Genomic DNA, 19,470 nt, shown 5'->3' on the forward strand with positions numbered 1-19,470 from the left:
TGGGGTAAGAGTTGCACTACACTCAAACCCAGTACACAAACACAATATATAGTAAGCTGTCTTAAATCCAAACGCAGTGGAATACTGGCCATAACTATAAATATTAGTAGCACTATTAGTGTCCAATATTACCATTCACCATCAACGTACTAAACTAGTTACTTTAGTGGTCACCACCATTTTCACTATCCTCACCATCATTCTCACTATCTAAATCAGTGGCATGGTTTGAAACAACTTGGGCAGAAGTAACCTCCAGAATTTTGGCTATTTTATCCTCCATTACTTTCATCTTATCCTTCATAATTTTTAGCTCTTCCTGCAATTTCTGATTTTCTGCATCGGCTGATGAACTGCTGGGAATTGTCTCCGGCTTATAAAACAGAGTTTGCGATGAACCAATGCCATACACCCTCTTTCTCTTGTCAACCCCTCCCGCTGCCTCAAGAAATATAGCATTTTTGTCAATTGGCTCTCCAGCATTCTCATATAACTCACAAAGCTTCAGGAACGTTTCCTGTACACACCAACAATAGTTACCAACCAAATTTATAACATCAATCCCATAAAATCTATTTCAACATCAACCAGTGACTAAAATATATGGGTACAAGTAACAACATCAACCAGGGACTACAAAATATATGACTACAAATATAAACAGGAGACTTGAAGTAATAAAGAACAAACACTTTTGAAGGTCAATGCAATATCTCGCTGACATTAGCTTACTTTTTCAAAAAAAAAATTATGTTGCATTAATTTTTCTTATTTGCTCAGAGCAAACTCTTCCATTTAATATGTACGTCGGACTAGCCTTATTATGTTAGTTTAACTCTATTATAATTACGTATTTCTACTAGTAGCATCACTCCAGTAATTATTTAATGCTCTCGTATTTTTCGTGGAAGGGTGCTAGTCTTAGCTTGTTCAGAGATCATTGTTTATATGATTGATATTATTCTCCTTGATCTCTCACCCTTACCATAAACGCAGTGAGATTTCTATAATTTGTATGTTGTTTTCTTGAGTTTAAGTAGCAGATATAGACAGTTTATCCAACAATGTTGTAGTGTTACTGGCTTCTCTTTTGAAATACTAAACTCTAGGCAGAGGACATACTACCCTTGAAGATAATTTCTAAATAATCACTTGTCAATGAATTCTAATGACAATGAATCATAATTGACAGTATTATAAAATATCTATACTAGTAGTGATTTTATATCAGCATTCTCAACTCTACTAGTAAAGTATAATTCATAAAATCAGGAGAGCAGGCTAAAAAAGAAAATTTAAGTAAGTTACATATGTTTGTTGACTTTTTTTTATCAACCCATACCCTTTTTTCATCAGAGTCCTCGCCATCCTCATCATCCTCATAATCGTTGCCATTCTCACCATCTACATTCTTTTTTTTTCTTCATAGATCTAGTGTGTGTCACTAAAAATACCTAATCTGCAGTTGGCTCTCGATTGTACTTCATTTTCTATAAAATTATATTTATTGCAAACATTAGAGGAAATGATAATAATTTTAAAAACTAAGTTGATAAATGAATCACTGGAAGATTACCCAACGAGCTGCAACTGTCCTATGAGAAGCAGAACCACTAGTATGTGTTAAATGGTGGCCATCAACCTCGCTGGAACGATTATTTTTCTGAATCATAGACTTCCTCTGAAATTCTGAAGTTTCCCAAAATATAATCCAGCTTGAATGAACAATCTCATCAATTCTTTTATCTCGTTCTTCACCATTTTCCCATCTAGCACGAGCTACACTACAAATTTCTGAATACTTCTTCCGTGCATTTCCTAACCAGCCCTTATATATTATTTTATCTGATTGCCTCCATACAAAATATTTCTACGACAATAAACAAATACTTGTCACAAATCAATTTATGAATAAATGCAAGTACAAGAAAAGATATTATGTAATTACCTTAAATTCTTCAAAATAGAAATCTTGAGTTTCTTTTAAAATTGACTTCCAGTTATATCCTTCATGCTCAAGTCTTTCATGCAAGGTTTTTCTAATCCTAGCTGAACATTGATATGAAGGTTCCAACCTTAAAAAAAAAATTTATGCAAGTCATCTTAATAACACTGCTTGAATTCACATAAAATACCAAGTTTTCGCAAGTAAAAAAGATTAACTTAAAACTTACACTTTTTCAATGACTTGTACTCGAATCCGTCCATCAGTATGTGTAGAGCCAATAGACCAATAACCGAAATCATTTCCAGCTGTAGAAGATATATTTTGTGTGTTAGGTGTGAGTTGACGCGATTGAGCAGTTAGTTGCTGTGATTGTTGTAATTGATCCGGGGTGCTTGGTCCTGAGTGAACTACATGCTGTCTTGATAGAACAGGTGAATGTTGCGATAGGGCTGGCCTATTTCCAGCAGGGCTCCCAAAACTTCCAAATAAATTTTTCTGAGTTGCATATATTGTATGTTGTTAGTTTATGAGGTTCGTAACGTAAACAAGCAAAATGTGTTCATACTTTCTAATGTGATTGAATTCGTGACTTACTTGGATGGTGTACTGAGTTTCTGATCGAGAAGGATTCGGCTGTCCAAATTGATGTGAATTGCGTTGTCCAAATTTTTCTTGTACACGCTTTGCTGGTTGGACGGGTATGTGCTGTCCTGATTGAGATGATTTGTGTTGTCCAGCTTTTTCCGATACGCGTTCCTTGCTTTTCTGAAATTAATTATCATTTTAATTTCAGTACACAAAGTAATATTAATTAAGAAAAAATCAAGTACAACAATAAAGTAATATTAACTATCTAATTTCTAGAAATACAATTAAAAATCAAACATATAATTACAATTCAAGTTTAAAATGCAACAAAAATTAAAAAATAGCAAAAAAACCACCAACACACTCAGAGACCGTCTATTAAAATTTAAGACCCTAACATATTAATGTAACAAGTTATATACGAGACATTATGCAACCTAATATATCATAGCAGTTGCATGGCAGTCGCAGACACTCAGAGATTATATGTTGTCTTACACGCTGTGCAGATTGGGCTTGGATGCCCTGTCCTGATTGACTTGAGTTTCCCTGTCCGGATTTTTCTGGTAAGCGTCGTGCAGATTGGGGTAGAACCGGCTGGCCTGGCTGAGATGAGTTTCCCTGTCCAGATTTTTCTGGTACACGTGCAGATTGGGGTGAAATTCGTTGGCCTGACTGAGTTGAATTGCCATGTGCTGATTTTTCTGGTATGCTTTCTGATGGACTCACATACCTCCTCATTCTTGCCTGTAATAATATACATTAAAAATTGGTTAATTTGAATGAGCATTAACTTGGTGATGAACAAGTAGTCTTATAGCTGATGTATTTATCATTGTAGTATTTTTATCATAATTAAACATATAATTACAATTAAAGTTTAAAATGTAGCAAAAATTAGAAAAAAAGCAAAATTAATAGAGTTGAATAATAATCTTAAAACCAAACTAAAAGTTCGAAGAGTCCCCATTTCATGTTTCCCCAAAAACTCTCCTCACCTCCACTAGGATCGTTTCTAGGAACTTTTCTATGTTTTGTTTGAACATGTTGCTTAAAATAGTGCGAGCAAAAAGTGGAAGCTTCCTCTACCAAAAAAGCATTGCATATTGATCCTTCAACCCGTGCTTTATTTTTCACATTATTCTTCAAGTGGCGTAAAAATCTTTTAAACGGATACATCCAACGATACTGTACGGGACCTGCAATGCGTGCTTCATATGACAAGTGCACTAAAAGATGTTCCATTGAGTCGAACAATGCCGGTGGAAATATGCGCTCTAACTTGCAAAGTATGATAGGAATTTGTTCTTCAAGTCTACGCATATCACTTACCCTCAAAGTAGATGAAGTGAGATCTCTGAAGAAAAGGCTTAATTCTGTCACGGCCTCCCAAACATTATTGGGAAGAAATTCTCGAAAAGCAATCGGAAGAAGTCGTTGCATAAACACGTGACAATCATGACTTTTCATTCCAAATAACTTGTATTTCTTCATGTTAATGCAACGCCCCATATTTGACACATATCCATCTGGAAATTTAAGATCTTTCAGCCATTCACATACATTTTGTTTTTGCTTTTTGTCCAAGCTATAGCATGCTTTTGGATACTTCCGTGTCAATTCATCAAATGCTAACTCAGGTCTCCGACAAATCATTGCAATATCATTTCTTGCCTTGAAATTATCTTTGGTTTTACCTTCAATGGCCATGATGGTGTTGAAAATATTTTCAAAGACATTTTTCTCAACATGCATAACGTCAAGATTATGTCTAATAGACAATGTCCTCCAATATGGTAAATCCCAATAGATGCTTCTTTTTTTCCATCCACAGTTGTAAGTTTTAATGACTCTAGCATTGTGCTCCTCACTTCCCAATTCGGTAACTTTCATCAAACCAAGTGACTCAATTTCTTGAAACACATCTTCGCCTGTTCGGACTGGTGGGGCAGATTCGGTCACTGTCTTTCCCTTTGTAAACCAGTTTTTATTCTTTCGAAATGGATGATTAGTAGGTAAAAATTTTCGATGATTATCAAACCATGTAGTCTTTCCACCATGGGAAAGATTATATGCATCATGATCATGAGCACAATGAGGACAAGCTAAATGGCTAGCAGTTTTCCATCCAGACAACATTGAATAAGCAGGGAAGTCACTAACAGTCCACATCAATGCAGCTCGCATACGAAAATTTTGTTTTAAAGAATTATCCCATGTCTCCACGCCAACATCCTACAACATTTTCAACTCAACAATCAATGGTTGAAGAAAAATATCTATCTTTTGCTTTGGATTTTTTGGGCCAGACACAAGTACAGACAAAAACAAGTATTGTTCTTTTGAACACATCCATGGAGGCAAATTATATGGAGTCACTATAATTGGCCAAGAAGAATATGATTTACCCGTTGCACCAAATGGTTGAACCCCATCAGCAGAAAGTCCCAGTCTAACATTTCTCGTCTCTGATGAAAATGAGGGATGTACTCTATCAAACTGTTTCCACTCCTCCGAGTCTGAATAATGACGCATCATACCTTCTTCTTGATAATGTTCAGCATGCCATCTCATATGGGTTGCTGTCGTAGACGAGGCATACAACCTTTGCAATCTCGGCGCTAATGGAAAATAGATCATCCATCTAACAGGCACTTTCTTTCTCTCCTTCTTAGATCTGTTATGTCTTGTTTTGTATCTCGCCTGTGAACAAAATTTACACGACTCCATGTTGACATCTTCACCCTAGTATATCATGCATCCATTAATACAACAATCAATCTGCTCAGAAGGAAGCCCCAATTCTTCCATATACTTCTTCGTGCTATAAAAGCTATCAAGAAACGTATTATCTTGAGGCAAGATATCTTTGAAGAATTATGACGTCTGATCATAACATGTCTCTGACCAATGATGATCAGATTTCAACTCAACATTTGAGCCATGGCAGACAACTGAGAAGTTTCACAACCTTCATATAACTCTCTCTCAGATGACTTTATAATATCATACAATTTTTGTGCCTCTGTATTTGGAATCTCCGGATCAAAACTTGGGCCCGCAGAATCCATCACCATATTGTACATTAGGTTGTCATTACCTTGGGTATTGGAGTAATGTGTGGATGATTGTTCTCCACTTTCTCGAGATATAACATATTGCATAAAATTTTCCAATCCATTTATAAAATCTCGAGTTAAAAATTCCCGACTATCTTTTCTTTGATACATCCAGGATTGATTATTATTCATATTAAATGTTATAGTAACCTGCAAAAAATATCAAATAATTTTAAAAAAAACATAGCATACCATATTTAAACAAACAAACTTAATGTATTGGTAATTAGCAAGATAAAAATATAATATCAGAATAAAAATTATAATCGACCGAAATAAGAAAATAAGAAATTCCTAAATGAGCACTAATCGACATATACAGTATAATTCATCATACTTCATTTCATTATTGCCAACAACATATTCCGTTGGCGAGTTAAAATTCGGTTGGTAAAACATATTAGTAACGGAATGACCACAGAATTGCTACGTTGGTGTAAACTTTGTCCACATATTTGAAAGAGATTTGCAAGCTAATAATTACAATGCACATATAGCAACATCAATAAAATTTGCAAATCAGCAACTCAAATGACATAATGCAAGACACAGTTTAATCTTGAAGTTAAAGAAAAAGACCGACCTTATTAATATAATTGTAAATAAATCGTTCTTCAATCCTTAACTTGATTTCTTAAGAATATATATGGACAAGATCGGAGGTGCCTTTCAGATGAGTTGAGTAGAAGAAAATGAATAAAGTCTAACTAAATCTGAATACAATTTTTGGGACTTATGGTTGGTTAGAAGGTACGTGCCCGTATTAAATTTAGTTATTACATTTACTGAGGGAACGCTAACGGATATAAAGTTAATCGATCTACATTTATAACAAATTAGTACCGGAATACTAACGGAATACAATTTATCATTTCCGTTGGCAAAACGTTAAGCTTCCGTTACTATTTAGTTGCTATTCAGTTACTAGTTCGTAGAGAAAATTCTGATTTTAATCCGTTGGCAATTCTGTTGGCAGATTTTGGTGGGCTTTTTTGGCGCCCATTTTGCCAACTAAAATTTCCGTTAGTAAATATTTGTTGGTGTTCAGTTGGGCTTCCGTTATTATTCGATTGGCTTTTTAAAATCTTAAATTTCGTTGGTAATCTGTTAGTAATTGTAGTGTGATTCATGTACATTTGGAGCCGAGGTTCAAGTGATTAAGAATACCAGAACGGCAGAGTGTTTATCATGCATAGAAATACCACCTGAACATCAGTTGGTTCACACTTGGAAGATTTACAACTTCTCTAAAATTAACTTTGAACTTTGTGACCCTTGTGCATTTACAGCTGCAGGGAGGACATGGTACGTATTGTACATATTGCATGACAGTGTGTGAGAGATTTTCATATAGTTTATCATCTGAAATTCTGACACCAGTTTTTTCCAATATTGTTAGGAGGATTGAAATCAAGACCAATTACACTAACAACTGGCTATGCATGAAGCTAAAATTGGATGATACTGATTGCAGAACCTTGGCGGGACTAATTAAATGGCTGCGTAAGGAAAATAATCAAAGACTATATGCAGCTTATACGCTGGGAGTGAAGAACCAACTACACAAAGACCAAGACGTGAAGTCTTGCAGTAAGTTTAACAAATTTGATTTCAAGATCCTCGATGTGCTTCTTCCGTCCTCAAAATAACATTTAAGTCTTTAATTTTTATCATCTATTAACATTGAAATGTATAATTTTAAACAAGTGCTTGTTTGTATGTGGACATCCGGTGAGTGGTTCAATCCAGAACCAGCAGTTATAACGTGGACGCACATAATTGAAATGAAAGAGATACAAGACCAACCCAAGGGCTTCTTAGTAGATGATATCCTGATTGTCGAAGCACAAATTGACTGGATGTTTGCCAGCAAGGGCAGCATTATGGATGGAATGGAGGTAGCGGAAAAGAAAAATTAAAGCTCTTCGAGAACAAGATTGAGTACTGAGGTTATCTTCAGAATAACTGCAAACTCCCTACTCTCAGACAAGTACGAAAGGGACATGCTAGAGATAATAACTTTTGGAATGTAATATTGTACTCTCCAAATTCCAGCATTTTATATTTGATGTTTGGTAGGATGTTCTTGAACGAATTATGATTTTTCTGTTTATTTACTTTGAATTATGATCTTGGACGATTTACAAATTTTTGTGTTTATTTGGTTTGAATTGTGAATTTCAAATTTGTACTGTTACATCTGTTCTAATTCTAAACTTTATGGAATGATGGGAATGCCATGTTTACAGGTTTTAATTCGCATTCTAGTATTGAATTTTTCTTTTTTGAATGGTAAGTAATTCTAGTATATAGTTTAGACTGAATTTTAGTGCTTATTTGGTTTGAATCATGAACTCGAGTATATTTTCATTTATCGAATTTAGAGGTGATGCATAGCACAATCTTATCAACGTTAATTGTCAAGTTCAACGAAATAACTTTGTCTGGCTATGTTGCAGTGATCTTAGTATCTAACTGAGACCGAGGTTATATTTTGTGTACAAATTGAGGTCGCTGTTTCTGTTAGAGCATCTTACTCTGAAGCCATCCCAGGCTCTGAAATTAGTGTCTTCCAGTGCCAAAGCAAAATCATTACCTCTAAGCATCATACTGCTTAAATATATCTGAAAAAATAAATTACAATGATTTATAAAATCTGTACTCATTAAGAATATATTGATAGTCTCATAGTCTATGTCCTCTCTACACTTCCTGGCTGGCAGTTGTGCTCATAAGAAATAGCATTCACGCGTACTTGAACAATTAAAACGTCATTTGCTAAGAGACCTTTGGACTGGTCATGTAATTTACTCCGTTCCAGAAATTTTCTTCTGACTCTGCATGTATTTACTTCACTGAAATAGTCGCTTCCTGTCAAAAGAATGTTAAGGTATCTCATGAAATCTGGCCGTAAATCTTAGTCATATATATTTGTATGTACATTTCTTACCTTCTCTGGCTATGTCCCTGTGATTTAACTGGTCTTTGACAACAAGCGTGTATTTTGCGTACAATTTGTGGTCGCCATTCCTGTTGCTGCTGCTGTTTGCGCTATTTGTCCCGTCCAATACAAGGCCTAAAGCCAACCACTTGTTCTCCCATCTTGGGTAAATTATCAGCTTCCTAATAACAAAATATTGAAATAACAATAGATCACTACCAAATCATGTGAACTAAATAGCTCGGCGAACTGACACAACAAATCTTTATCAAAGACGCCTGGCTATCATTTGACACCTTCCGAAGCACAAAATCATTTTGTAACTATACAAAATACTCTTAACAGATACAAAAGACTTGTAAACAGATTCTATATACTGAAGAAGCGATGCAAATAGCTAAACTATGCTTAGGGCGTCAACTACTTTCAACAGATTAGAGACTTTCAACAGATTAGAGATACAAAGTGTGATACTTGCTCTGCAAATTGTCATGTAGCATGCTTCTGCTCTAATAGAAGTGCAATTTGCGTTGGATGTACTTGGTAACTAATAATAAACATCACGTAATGACCAATAAGATAGTTTACCATTTTCTTTCTCCGGCTACAAAGGGATGCGAGTAATAGACTTTGTTGTGCCACTTGGAAAAATTATCAAGTTTTCATGTGAAAAATTCTTCCTCATCTGGTATATTAACATTTGACAGACTTACGATTGTCTTGCTCACACGGTTCTTTATAAAATAGAGCTCTACACCAAACACACAGCTAATGTCATCTTGTAGATATCCATTGGAAGTATCAGAAAATGAAGTCACCAAGATGAACTCCGAAATCCCATGTACACTCCTCGCTTTGTCGAATTTCTTCACTTGCTTATTAGCGTCTACAAGAAAATTAAAAATTTAATAGGCAAAAGAAGTACTTTCTTACATAGATAACTGATAGTTTTACAAAGGTATAACTTATTATATGATGATCATGGGCAATGTACCTTCTACCATTAAGTATCTCTCTCGTGCGTGGTCATACACGAAGAACTTAATAATAACATCGATAGGAGAATTAATTTTTTCAGCCAAAACCAAGTATATAGACATGTAATTTGTGTTTCTTCTTGTTCTGTTATCGCCAAACGGGTATAATGACAACCTCCTGAAATAAGATTTATCAAACAAGATTTTGAGATATTCATCCATGCTACATACAGAGAGAGGGGGAAGAGAGAGAGAGAGGGGGAGAGAAAGGGAGAGAGAGGGGGAGAGAGAGAGAGCTATAAATAAACATTACCATCTGTATCCACCAGCTTTGAAACAGCCTGACTGATAGTTGTCCATGACTTCATTCATCTCCCTTAATAATAGAGGAAAGTCTTCGATCTTCAGGGTATAGTCTGCTGGAGGCATATCTCTAAAAGTTCTTTTCACCATAACCGCAGGCACGCAACAATTTTCATCTTCGTCCATTGTCAACTAATTTTAAGGGTTTATCGAATCGACTGTTTAGAGGTTGCAGGTACAAATATATATATATATAGTTCCATAAATAAAATTAAACTATGAGTCAAAAGATTTCAAAATCTTAATTAGAGTGCAACTCTAAATTATGAATACATGTAGAAATAGGAAAGGAAAAAACAAAGAGAACTCCATTATTTAGCACACTTCCGCTAAGTATATAGATCTGAAAAATAGTATTTTAAAGAAACCTCTAAAATTTATTAAAACCCTCAGATAAAGAGATTTATATTTATATTTCAATCTTAATTTGTGTAGGCAGAAAAATATTAGAAAATATTAAGACAGAAAATTTATGTTACTTTGGTGTTTGATTCCTGTATGAAGACCACATTGCAAATTATGAGTACATGTAGAAATAGGAAAGCAGAAAAACAAAGAAAACCAACTCCTGTTCTGTTTTGGAGGGTGTCTGGTAAAATAATATATAAGCAGATGTAAAATATCAAAGAAAACCTGGGAAATCAATAATGGTATTGCATAGTTCAATATCTCCGAAGAAAAAACAAGGTACTCTCTGCACCATCTTTATTGGTGAATTTAGAGAAAAAATTAAAGCTCATGTAATTTTTTTTTGACTAAAACTGTTGTGGTTGCAGAACTGATCCACGGGACAAGAGATGTACCTCCGGCAGATTTTCTGCTCAAAATCGAAAGTTTTTCCAAATTACCAGAGTTGATCAACAATCAGAAGAAGAAGTATTACGAATCTTGTTGTTTTGAAGCTGGTGGATTCAATTGGTATAAATTGTTTAAACATATTCGTTGAATTTAGAATCTACGTTTTACCTTAGATGGCCAACATGTTATTTTTATGTATGATACAGGAGGTTTAGATTACTTGTACTTCGTGCAAACAGAGTTCAGGAGAAGAAGATTATTTCCGTCTACTTGGTGCTAGATGAGTCCAATGTTTTGCCAACTGGTTCTGATGTTATTGCCAATTTTAAGTTCTTTATATATGACCAAATTCGAGATAATTATCTCACTGTCGAAGGTACCTTTACATCTTCAGTTCATTACTACTTAAAAATATTGAACATATGAATTTTATTGTAGCTGAAATCTCACCAAAAAGACCGCCGTTAAGTATTAATTTCACCGTTGCAATATTTCAGATGGTGACAACCGGTATAAGCATTTCAACAAGGAGAAGACTTGTCAAGGGTTTTCAAACGTGATTTCCTTGAGTAGACTCAAATGTGCATCTAACGGATATCTAGTGAATGATTCATGCGTGTTTGGTGTTGAGGTTCAAGTAATAAAAAATACCAGAACAGCAGAGTGTCTATCATTTATACAAATCCCACCTGAAGATCTGTTTGTTCACTCTTGGAAGATTAACAACTTCTCTAGGAGGAATGCTCAACTTTGTGACCCTCAAGCATTTACATTTGCAGGGAGGAAATGGTAAATGTTATCCATACATTATAATTACTCTGTTGCATGAGTGATTTGTTGTTCATTAAAGGTTTATATAATTGATTAATTGAAAACCTGACATCTATTATTTTCAATTGTGCTAGGAGGATTCAAATCAAGACTGATTACGTTAACAACTCGCTATGCATGAAGCTCAAATTGGATGATACTAATTACGGAACCTTGGCAGGGCTGATCGGATGGTTACGTAGGGAAAATGATCATAGATTGTATGCAATCTATACCTTGGGCGTGAAGAACCAACTACACAAAGACCAAGACGTGAAGTACAGCAGTAAGTCTAGTTAATTTTGTTTTTGAGCTCCTCAATCACCTTCTTTTGTCCTTAAAACAACTCTCCAGTAGTTAATTAGCTGAATCAAAATAACACTAAAGTGCTAATTAAGTCTTAAAAAGATTGTTTAATTAATTTACTAGTCCTTGTTTTTATATTGACAGTTGGAAAGTGGTTCAATCCAGAACCAACAGTTGTAACTTGGGAGCACATAATTGACATGAAAGAGTTATATAATCAGTCCAAGGGCTTCCTGGTAGATGATGTCTTGATTGTCGAAGCACATATTGAATGGATGTTTGCTAGCAAAGACATTATTGTGGACGGAATGAAGGTGGGAGAAGAGGAAAATTAAAGCTCTGATAAGAGTGAGGAAATGTAAATTTTTAACCTCTCAAAGCAGCCAGATGAAGAAAAGGAAAAGATATCTAGAAATTTAACTGACCAGGATTCTATAGTTATACTATTAATTTTTGCTGATTGATTTGGAACAATGTTGCATAACATTGGCATATTAATCTATACGCTATCACTCATCAGTCAAGATTCTAAATGGAATAATGAATATACACCATCAGCCTGCAGATGTATTGTTCGAACTCAGTGCCAGTCTTGGTCCAGAGCTCTCCGGATCAGGAGGTTCAAAATTATATTATCCATGTGCATGCTTGAGTATACAAATGTGGTACTATTTTGTTCTAGTTCATATGACACTTTCTCAGGGGAAGATTAGATTTGAGTAAATGAATTTTTTTGAATATGTGTTTAGTTTTTGTTTGATGCATTCAGATTAATTTGTTTGGATGAAGGTTTGAAAAATTATTATTTAAGAACTTGAAAATTCGTGATCATGAATATTGATTTTGTTTGTTAGGCTGATCATGAATATTGATGAATGTGATATTAGTGTAACTTGACACTTAATCACGAATACAGATAAATGTTATATTTATGTAAACCAAGTTCTCTCCTGATTACAAAATCATGAGTAACTGCTTATCTTAAATCATGCAAATTAAAACTAAATATATTTAAAAGATAAATAAAATAAGATTAAATAATTGAATATCAAAAATATTGATTATGTGTAAAAAATAAAAGTTAAATTTCTAAAATAATTAAATTTATATTTTAATTGATTGACATGTCTAGGATAATATATTATATAGAACATTTTCTAATAAAATAAGTTGTTTAAGTATATATCCATAACCAAATTCAGATTTTCAATTAAAATTGTATCGAATATTCTCTCAAATTTTATTAAATAAAAATTCTCTCAAGTTTTATTAAATAAAATAAGTTTTTTAAAAATATACCCATAACCAACTTCAAATTTGCAGTTAAATATTAACTGAAAATCTGAAGTTGGTTATGGGTATATTTTCGAACAACTTATTTTAAAAAATTAAATTTTGAGAGAATATTCAAAGAAATAATAAATTTAAATATTTTAAAAATTCCTAATTACAAATATTAACTTAATTTTTTTAATTTCACTTGAAACGATACCATAAATATCAAAAAATCGGACATAACATTATGTCCTTTATATATAACTAGCTCGCACGAGTAAGATCTTATATCGACTATTATAAAATTTATATATGATGTGAGATACACTTTTTTTCAATTTTTTATCAGATGATTAACATATGATTTTTGTAAAAATGTACCTCAAAGTGTTCAAAAATTTGTTAAGATCATATTTATCAATTACGAAAAAAGTGAGTTAACTTGTATTAGTTACCTTAATTTCTTATATCTTGTATGTATATTTATATGTGTATATGCATGCATTTATGTATGTATTTATGTATATATGTATGTATGCATGTATGAATGTATGTATGTATGTATGTATGTATGTATGTATGTATGTATGTATGTATGTATGTATGTATGTATGTATGTATGTGTTTGAATTTTAAATGTGTGAAAATAAGATACTCCCTCTGTCCCTCCCAATTGTGAACTTATAATACAAGTGTTATACATATTTAAATAAGAATACGATATTTGTTTTTTCGTTTGAATTTAAGTTTCTTCTACTGTAAATGGAACAATTAAAATGTGACATACGACATTAAATGCGATAATAATATATATATATATATATATATATATATAAACATGATAATATTAGAATTTTTGTCTATATTTATAAAATACATATGTAATTATAAGTATAAGCATAAGTTCTTATTATACAATAATGGATTAGTAATAAATATTTAATTATTAGTAATTAATGAGCTAGATATAATTAATATATATTATTAAATTTGATATTTATTAGTACATATTTATGAGGGGTAATTAAATAATTTCAAATGAATAAATTATCTTAATGAACCCCATAATTGCTCTATTATATATATAATAGATAAGCGTAAGATACTTCTTATCCAAAACTTTGGTCATGTACCACCAAAATAATCTAAACTGTTTATTTGATATAATTAAAAATAAACGATTATGATTATATCTTATTAAAATAAATATATTTTTAATACAATCATAAGAAACTGATTATATCATTCGAATATTATTCAAACACCTAATACAATTTTTAAATAGAATATAATTAGAGATTTAACCAATTATAAAAAGATTACATTATTTTACTGCTATTTAAACACCAAAATATTATATAATTATACAACAGTAGATAAAATATGATTAGATATTGTAATATATATAACTGTAATTCAATTCATCATCCATATATTTGATAACATAACACGTGTTATTAGTACTAACTAGCTTTAAAACCCGTGCGAGGCACGAGCAAGTTCTAGAATAAATGTAACTTTTTTTATTGATTTTAGATTTTTTTCGAGTTTTCAAAAAATTAAGTTAGAAATAATTGTTCCGGGGTTAGCTTCCTCTATTTTTGTGTGATGTATTCGTTTTGTACGTAGGAAGTTCGATTATTTCCGAGTTATTCAAAAAATTTAAGTTAACAATTATTGTTCTGATGTTAACATCCAATTATTTTTGTGGGATGTTCGTTTAGTACGTAGGAAGTTCGTGTAAGACACGTGAATAATTTATGATGAAAGCGCTAAATATCACAGTTGAAATAAACGGTGCCCAGAATAATTACGAGCGGAATATGTGCCCGAAATAACCAAACTGTTGTGTATATGTTGTGTACTTGATGATTTCATGAACAAAACACCTTGGTAGATTTTACTTAGTGAAATTATGTAGCACTCGACGGATAAGATTTATAGTCCTGACGGATGACTCAATATAGTCCCGACGGATGATGACTTATTATCCATCGAGTGAGTAGCTTATGCAACAATAAGTTTGTAGCACATTTCTGCATATACCATTGTATATATTCTGTAAGTAGTATTCAAGTCATGTTGACTTTAACTAGATATGCTGAATAGGTTGATTAATTGTACATAGATGATGTCTTGTAATTCTGCATAAATGATATGAAGTCAAGTGCCAGATTGCTACCCGACGGATAAACTACAATGAAGTCGACGGATGATCAACTAGACAACTTGACGGATGATCAATAACCCGACGGATGATCATGAACCCGACGAATAAAGAATTCAAATATCTGTTGACAGTGACAACACAGTCACATGCGTCAAGTGGATGCAAATGGAATGTGGTAGCCTATTCAACTGGGTTTTCGAGAACAAAGAAGCATTGCCATTTCCATGCTATTATGAAGATATTCAAAGATGCTAGAATAGAGTAATGAAGTAGCATTGTAATAGACTAGATAGTTTTTGTTTTATTATCCTGTCTCATTACTTTCTAATCTCGGTGATATATAAACCAAGAAGAGCAACTAAGAAACTATTGAAATAAGCAACAAAGCAGAGACACATTTGTAAGCAGAATTCTTTGCATTTCTCTGTACTCTTAGTTGTTCAATTGTTGTAAGCAGCTATGAGCATTTTGCACACAGGATTCTCTCGATATATAATATATATCTCTGGTGGAATCATTCAAATCCACACGAAAGTTTTTAAAGGCTCTTATTTTTAATTACTTGTGATTTGATTCATTTAAGTAACTATTCCGCATTGTGCTAATCAATTCACACTTATATATATATTCGAGTTAGAACATTTTTATTTCAAGAAAAAGTTTCAAGAATTCCATTCAACCCCCCTTCTGTAATTCTTGTCATATTGTTAAGGGACTAATAATTGGTATCAGAGCGAGCTCTTAACTTACAAAGAGTTTAAAGATCAAAATAATACAGCAAGATGAACAAGAAGGATGTTGGAGTCAAGATCCCTTTTCTGGATAAAGATAATTACCATCATTGGAAGGTAAAAATGCATCTTCATTTGCTTTCTCAAGATGAGGCCTATGTTGAATGCATAGAAAGAGGCCCTCATGTTCCAATGAGAGCTGCAACAGGAAACGAGCCAGCAGTCCCCAAGCCAAGGCATGAATGGTCTGATCCTGACATTGAACAAGTCAGGAAGGATAAAAAGGCCATGAACATCCTGTTTAATGGAGTTGATGGAGACATGTTTGACAACATTATCAACTGTAAAACTACCAAGGATGTTTGGGATACAATACAGATCATCTGTGATGGCACTGAGCAAGTTAGAGAAAACAAGATGCAACTCTTGATTCAGCAATATGAGCATTTTAATAATGAAGAAAGTGAGTCTCTCACTGACATTTTCAGTAGGTTTCAAAAACTACTAAATGCTCTAAAGTTGCATGGAAGGATCTATTAGACAAAAGACTCTAATCTGAAATTCCTTAGATCTCTTCCAAAGGAATGGAAACCAATGACAGTCTCATTAAGAAACTCACAAGATTATAAGGAGTTTACTTTGGAGAGACTGTATGACATCCTGAAAACTTATGAGCTTGAAATAGAGCAAGATGAGAGGATGAAGAGAGGAAAGAAGAAAGGAGGATCCATTGCACTAGTTGCTGAGTTGGAGAAAGAGAAGGAGATGAAGATGGAAGCTGTTGAATCAACTTCAAGGGTCTGTGAGAACAAGGGCAAGGGGCTTGCAGTAAAAAGTGAAGATTCTTTGAGCCAAGATGACATGGAGGACATTGATGAACACCTAGCATTTCTTTCCAGGATATTTGCCAACCTCAAGTTCAAGAAGAACTTTGGAGCAGCCAAGCCAAATAGAAACATGGTGGATAAATCAAAATTCAAATGTTTCAAATGTGGCTTGTCAGGGCATTTTGCCAGTGAATGTAGGAAGTCAGATTCCAGTAAGAAAAAGTTTGAGCCTGTGGATTATAAGCACAAATACTATGAACTGCTCAAACAAAAGAAAAGGGCTTTCATAACACAAGAAAATGACTGAGCAGCAGATGGTCTGGATGAAGATGAAGATGTCAGCTATGTCAATCTAGCCATAATGGTCAAGTCTGATGAAACAGAAACAAGTTCTTCAAGTAATCAGGTAATTACTACAAACCTTGCACATTTATCTAAAGCTGAGTGTAATGATGCCATAAATGACATGTCTACAGAGTTATATCATTTGCGTGTTACACTTAAGTCTCTTACTAAAGAAAATGCTAAAATCAAAGAAAACAATTTGTTTTTGAATGAGAGAAATAATATGCTTGAGTCTCAATTCATTGATTTCGAAAAGTTAAGAATTGAGTGTAAGATTGCCAAGGAGGAATTAACCGAGTCCTTGAAGATAGAAGAAATTTTGAAGAAGCAGCTCGAGCGTGAACAAGAGGTGATTAAGGCATGGAAAACATCCAGGGATGTCCATGCTCAAATCACTAAAGTTCAAGGAATTGAATCTTTCTGTGATGCTGCCTGGAAAAAGAACAAAGAAAAACTAGAACCAAATTTGGTAGATGGAGTGTTGACAGATGTAGACTCGACGGATGATGAGGATCATCCGTCGGATAACAAAAAGGGTTATCTGTTGAATGATGAAAATCCTCATCCGTCGGTTGTGAGCAAGCCTATCAGTAAAGCCAAATTAGTTAAGCTAAATGAGAATTATGGGTCTGTTTCCAAGAACTTTGTTTCAGGAGAATCGAGTCAAGTTAAGAAAGGAAAAAAGGCTAATGTTGGTCACATGACAGTCAAACAGTTAAGTGACAGACTTGAAAAGATTGAGGTAAAAACAGAGACTAAATGGAAAAAAATAGGAATGGTAAAGTAGGGATTAACAAACACAATAACTACACACCTGATAAATATGCTCCTAGAAAAATTTGTGTCAAGTGTGATAGTGTAAATCATCTGTCTGTTAATTGCAAATCTGCCATGCCTACTTCCATGTCTGTGCCACCTCAATTTCATAACATGAATGCCATGCCTTCCATGCCTATGAATGCTATGTCTACACAGAATATAAATGCACAGTTTGCTAACATGCCATTTGCACCTAATCCTTATTATGCTGCATTTAGTATGCCACAAATGCCATTTAGCATGCCTTACTGGAATAACATGTTTACTAACAGCATGCCATTCCCTGTTGATTATAATATGCATGATAATTCTGTTGCAATGAATGGTTTCAAAGGCCCAACTCAAATGACCAAGGTTGAATCTGATGTCCCCAAGTTAAATGAGATAAAGCCTAAGAAACAAAAAAAGAAAGCTAACAAGGCAGGACCCAAGGAAACTTGGGTACCAAAATCAACTTGATTTGATTTTGATGTGTGCAGGGAAACAAAAAAGAATCTTTGGTACTTGGATAGTGGTTGTTCAAGACACATGACTGGTGATTCTACCCTGCTCACAGAGTTTAAGGAGAGAGCTGGCCCAAGTATTACTTTTGGAGATGACAACAAGGGTTATACTGTGGGATATGGCTTGATTTCAAAGGACAATGTCATCATTGAGGAGGTTGCCTTAGTGGATGGTCTCAAACACAATTTGTTGAGTATCAGCCAGCTTTGTGATAAAGGCAACTCAGTAACCTTCAATTCAGAAGCCTGTGTTGTGACTAACAAGAGAAGCAACAAAGTGGTTCTCACTGGTGTGAGAAAAGGAAATGTGTACCTAGCTGATTTCAACTCATCTAATGCAGAATCTGTTACTTGTCTTCTCAGTAAAGCAAGTCAGGATGAAAGTTGGCTATGGCACAAGAAGCTATCCCATTTAAAATTCAAGACCATGAATGAGCTAGTAAAGAAAGAACTGGTTAGAGGCATTCCTCTAGTGGAGTTTTCTAAGGATGGACTATGTGATGCCTGCCAAAAAGGGAAGCATATTAAAGCATCATTTAGGAAGAAACTTGATTCAACAATTGAAGAGCCTTTGCAACTGCTTCACATGGATTTGTTTGGACCAGTCAATGTGTTGTCCATCTCAAGGAAAATATTTTTCCTAGTAATTGTAGATGATTTCTCAAAGTTCTCTTGGACATATTTCCTAAAGTATAAAGACGAGGCTAGTGAAATCATCATCAATCACATAAGGCAAGTCAATAATCATCCTGATTTCAAGGTTAGAAGAATCAGGAGTGACAATGGAACTGAGTTCAAGAATTCTGTCATGAGAGCATTTTGTGAGGAAAATGGGATTCTGCATGAGTTTTCAGCAGCAAGGACTCCACAACAGAATGAAGTAGTGGAAAGGAAGAACATATCACTTATTGAAGCTGCAAGGACAATGCTTGAAGAATCTAAACTGCCAA

General features: G+C 33.8%; 2 protein-coding genes across 4 annotated transcripts; one reads left to right on the forward strand and one right to left on the reverse strand.

Annotated features, from left to right (window-relative positions):
- Window positions 1–8,225: 8,225 nt before the first annotated feature.
- Window positions 8,226–10,259, reverse strand: LOC141707338 (ubiquitin C-terminal hydrolase 12-like). 3 transcript variants are annotated; one of them, XR_012569031.1, is made up of 5 exons: window positions 9,887–10,258; window positions 9,591–9,751; window positions 9,185–9,482; window positions 8,606–8,778; window positions 8,226–8,526 (listed from the first exon to the last, which is right to left on the reverse strand). XR_012569031.1 is itself a non-coding variant. In XM_074510442.1 (3 exons), exons 1-3 carry the CDS (start codon window positions 10,060–10,062, stop codon window positions 9,259–9,261), a joined length of 561 nt encoding a protein of 186 aa, XP_074366543.1. In that variant the 5' UTR covers window positions 10,063–10,259; the 3' UTR covers window positions 8,944–9,258. The 3 variants fall into 3 exon arrangements, 1 of the variants encoding a protein (XP_074366543.1); XR_012569030.1 differs by having other exon boundaries at window positions 8,226–8,778; XM_074510442.1 differs by lacking the exons at window positions 8,226–8,526; window positions 8,606–8,778 and having other exon boundaries at window positions 8,944–9,482; window positions 9,887–10,259.
- A 79-nt stretch (window positions 10,260–10,338) lies between these two features.
- Window positions 10,339–12,552, forward strand: LOC141707337 (uncharacterized). The gene is made up of 6 exons (XM_074510441.1): window positions 10,339–10,623; window positions 10,713–10,854; window positions 10,941–11,110; window positions 11,232–11,523; window positions 11,640–11,830; window positions 11,995–12,552. Exons 1-6 carry the CDS (start codon window positions 10,584–10,586, stop codon window positions 12,183–12,185), a joined length of 1,026 nt encoding a protein of 341 aa, XP_074366542.1. The 5' UTR covers window positions 10,339–10,583; the 3' UTR covers window positions 12,186–12,552.
- Window positions 12,553–19,470: the final 6,918 nt, after the last annotated feature.

The sequence above is a fragment of the Apium graveolens genome, chromosome 2 (assembly GCF_009905375.1).
Source record: "Apium graveolens cultivar Ventura chromosome 2, ASM990537v1, whole genome shotgun sequence".
NCBI classification, from domain to species: domain Eukaryota; kingdom Viridiplantae; phylum Streptophyta; class Magnoliopsida; order Apiales; family Apiaceae; genus Apium; species Apium graveolens.

Coding starts and splice junctions, on each gene's coding strand:
- LOC141707338 (XM_074510442.1), bottom strand. CDS start 10,062: ATGGACGAAGATGAAAATTGTTGCGTGCCTGCGGTTATGGTGAAAAGA. Junction 9,752..9,886: donor AAAGCTGGTGGATACAGATG/GTAATGTTTATT, acceptor ATCTTATTTCAG/GAGGTTGTCATTATACCCGT. Junction 9,483..9,590: donor GAGATACTTAATGGTAGAAG/GTACATTGCCCA, acceptor ATTTTCTTGTAG/ACGCTAATAAGCAAGTGAAG.
- LOC141707337 (XM_074510441.1), top strand. CDS start 10,584: ATGGTATTGCATAGTTCAATATCTCCGAAGAAAAAACAAG. Junction 10,624..10,712: donor ATCTCCGAAGAAAAAACAAG/GTACTCTCTGCA, acceptor TTGTGGTTGCAG/AACTGATCCACGGGACAAGA. Junction 10,855..10,940: donor GAAGCTGGTGGATTCAATTG/GTATAAATTGTT, acceptor TGTATGATACAG/GAGGTTTAGATTACTTGTAC.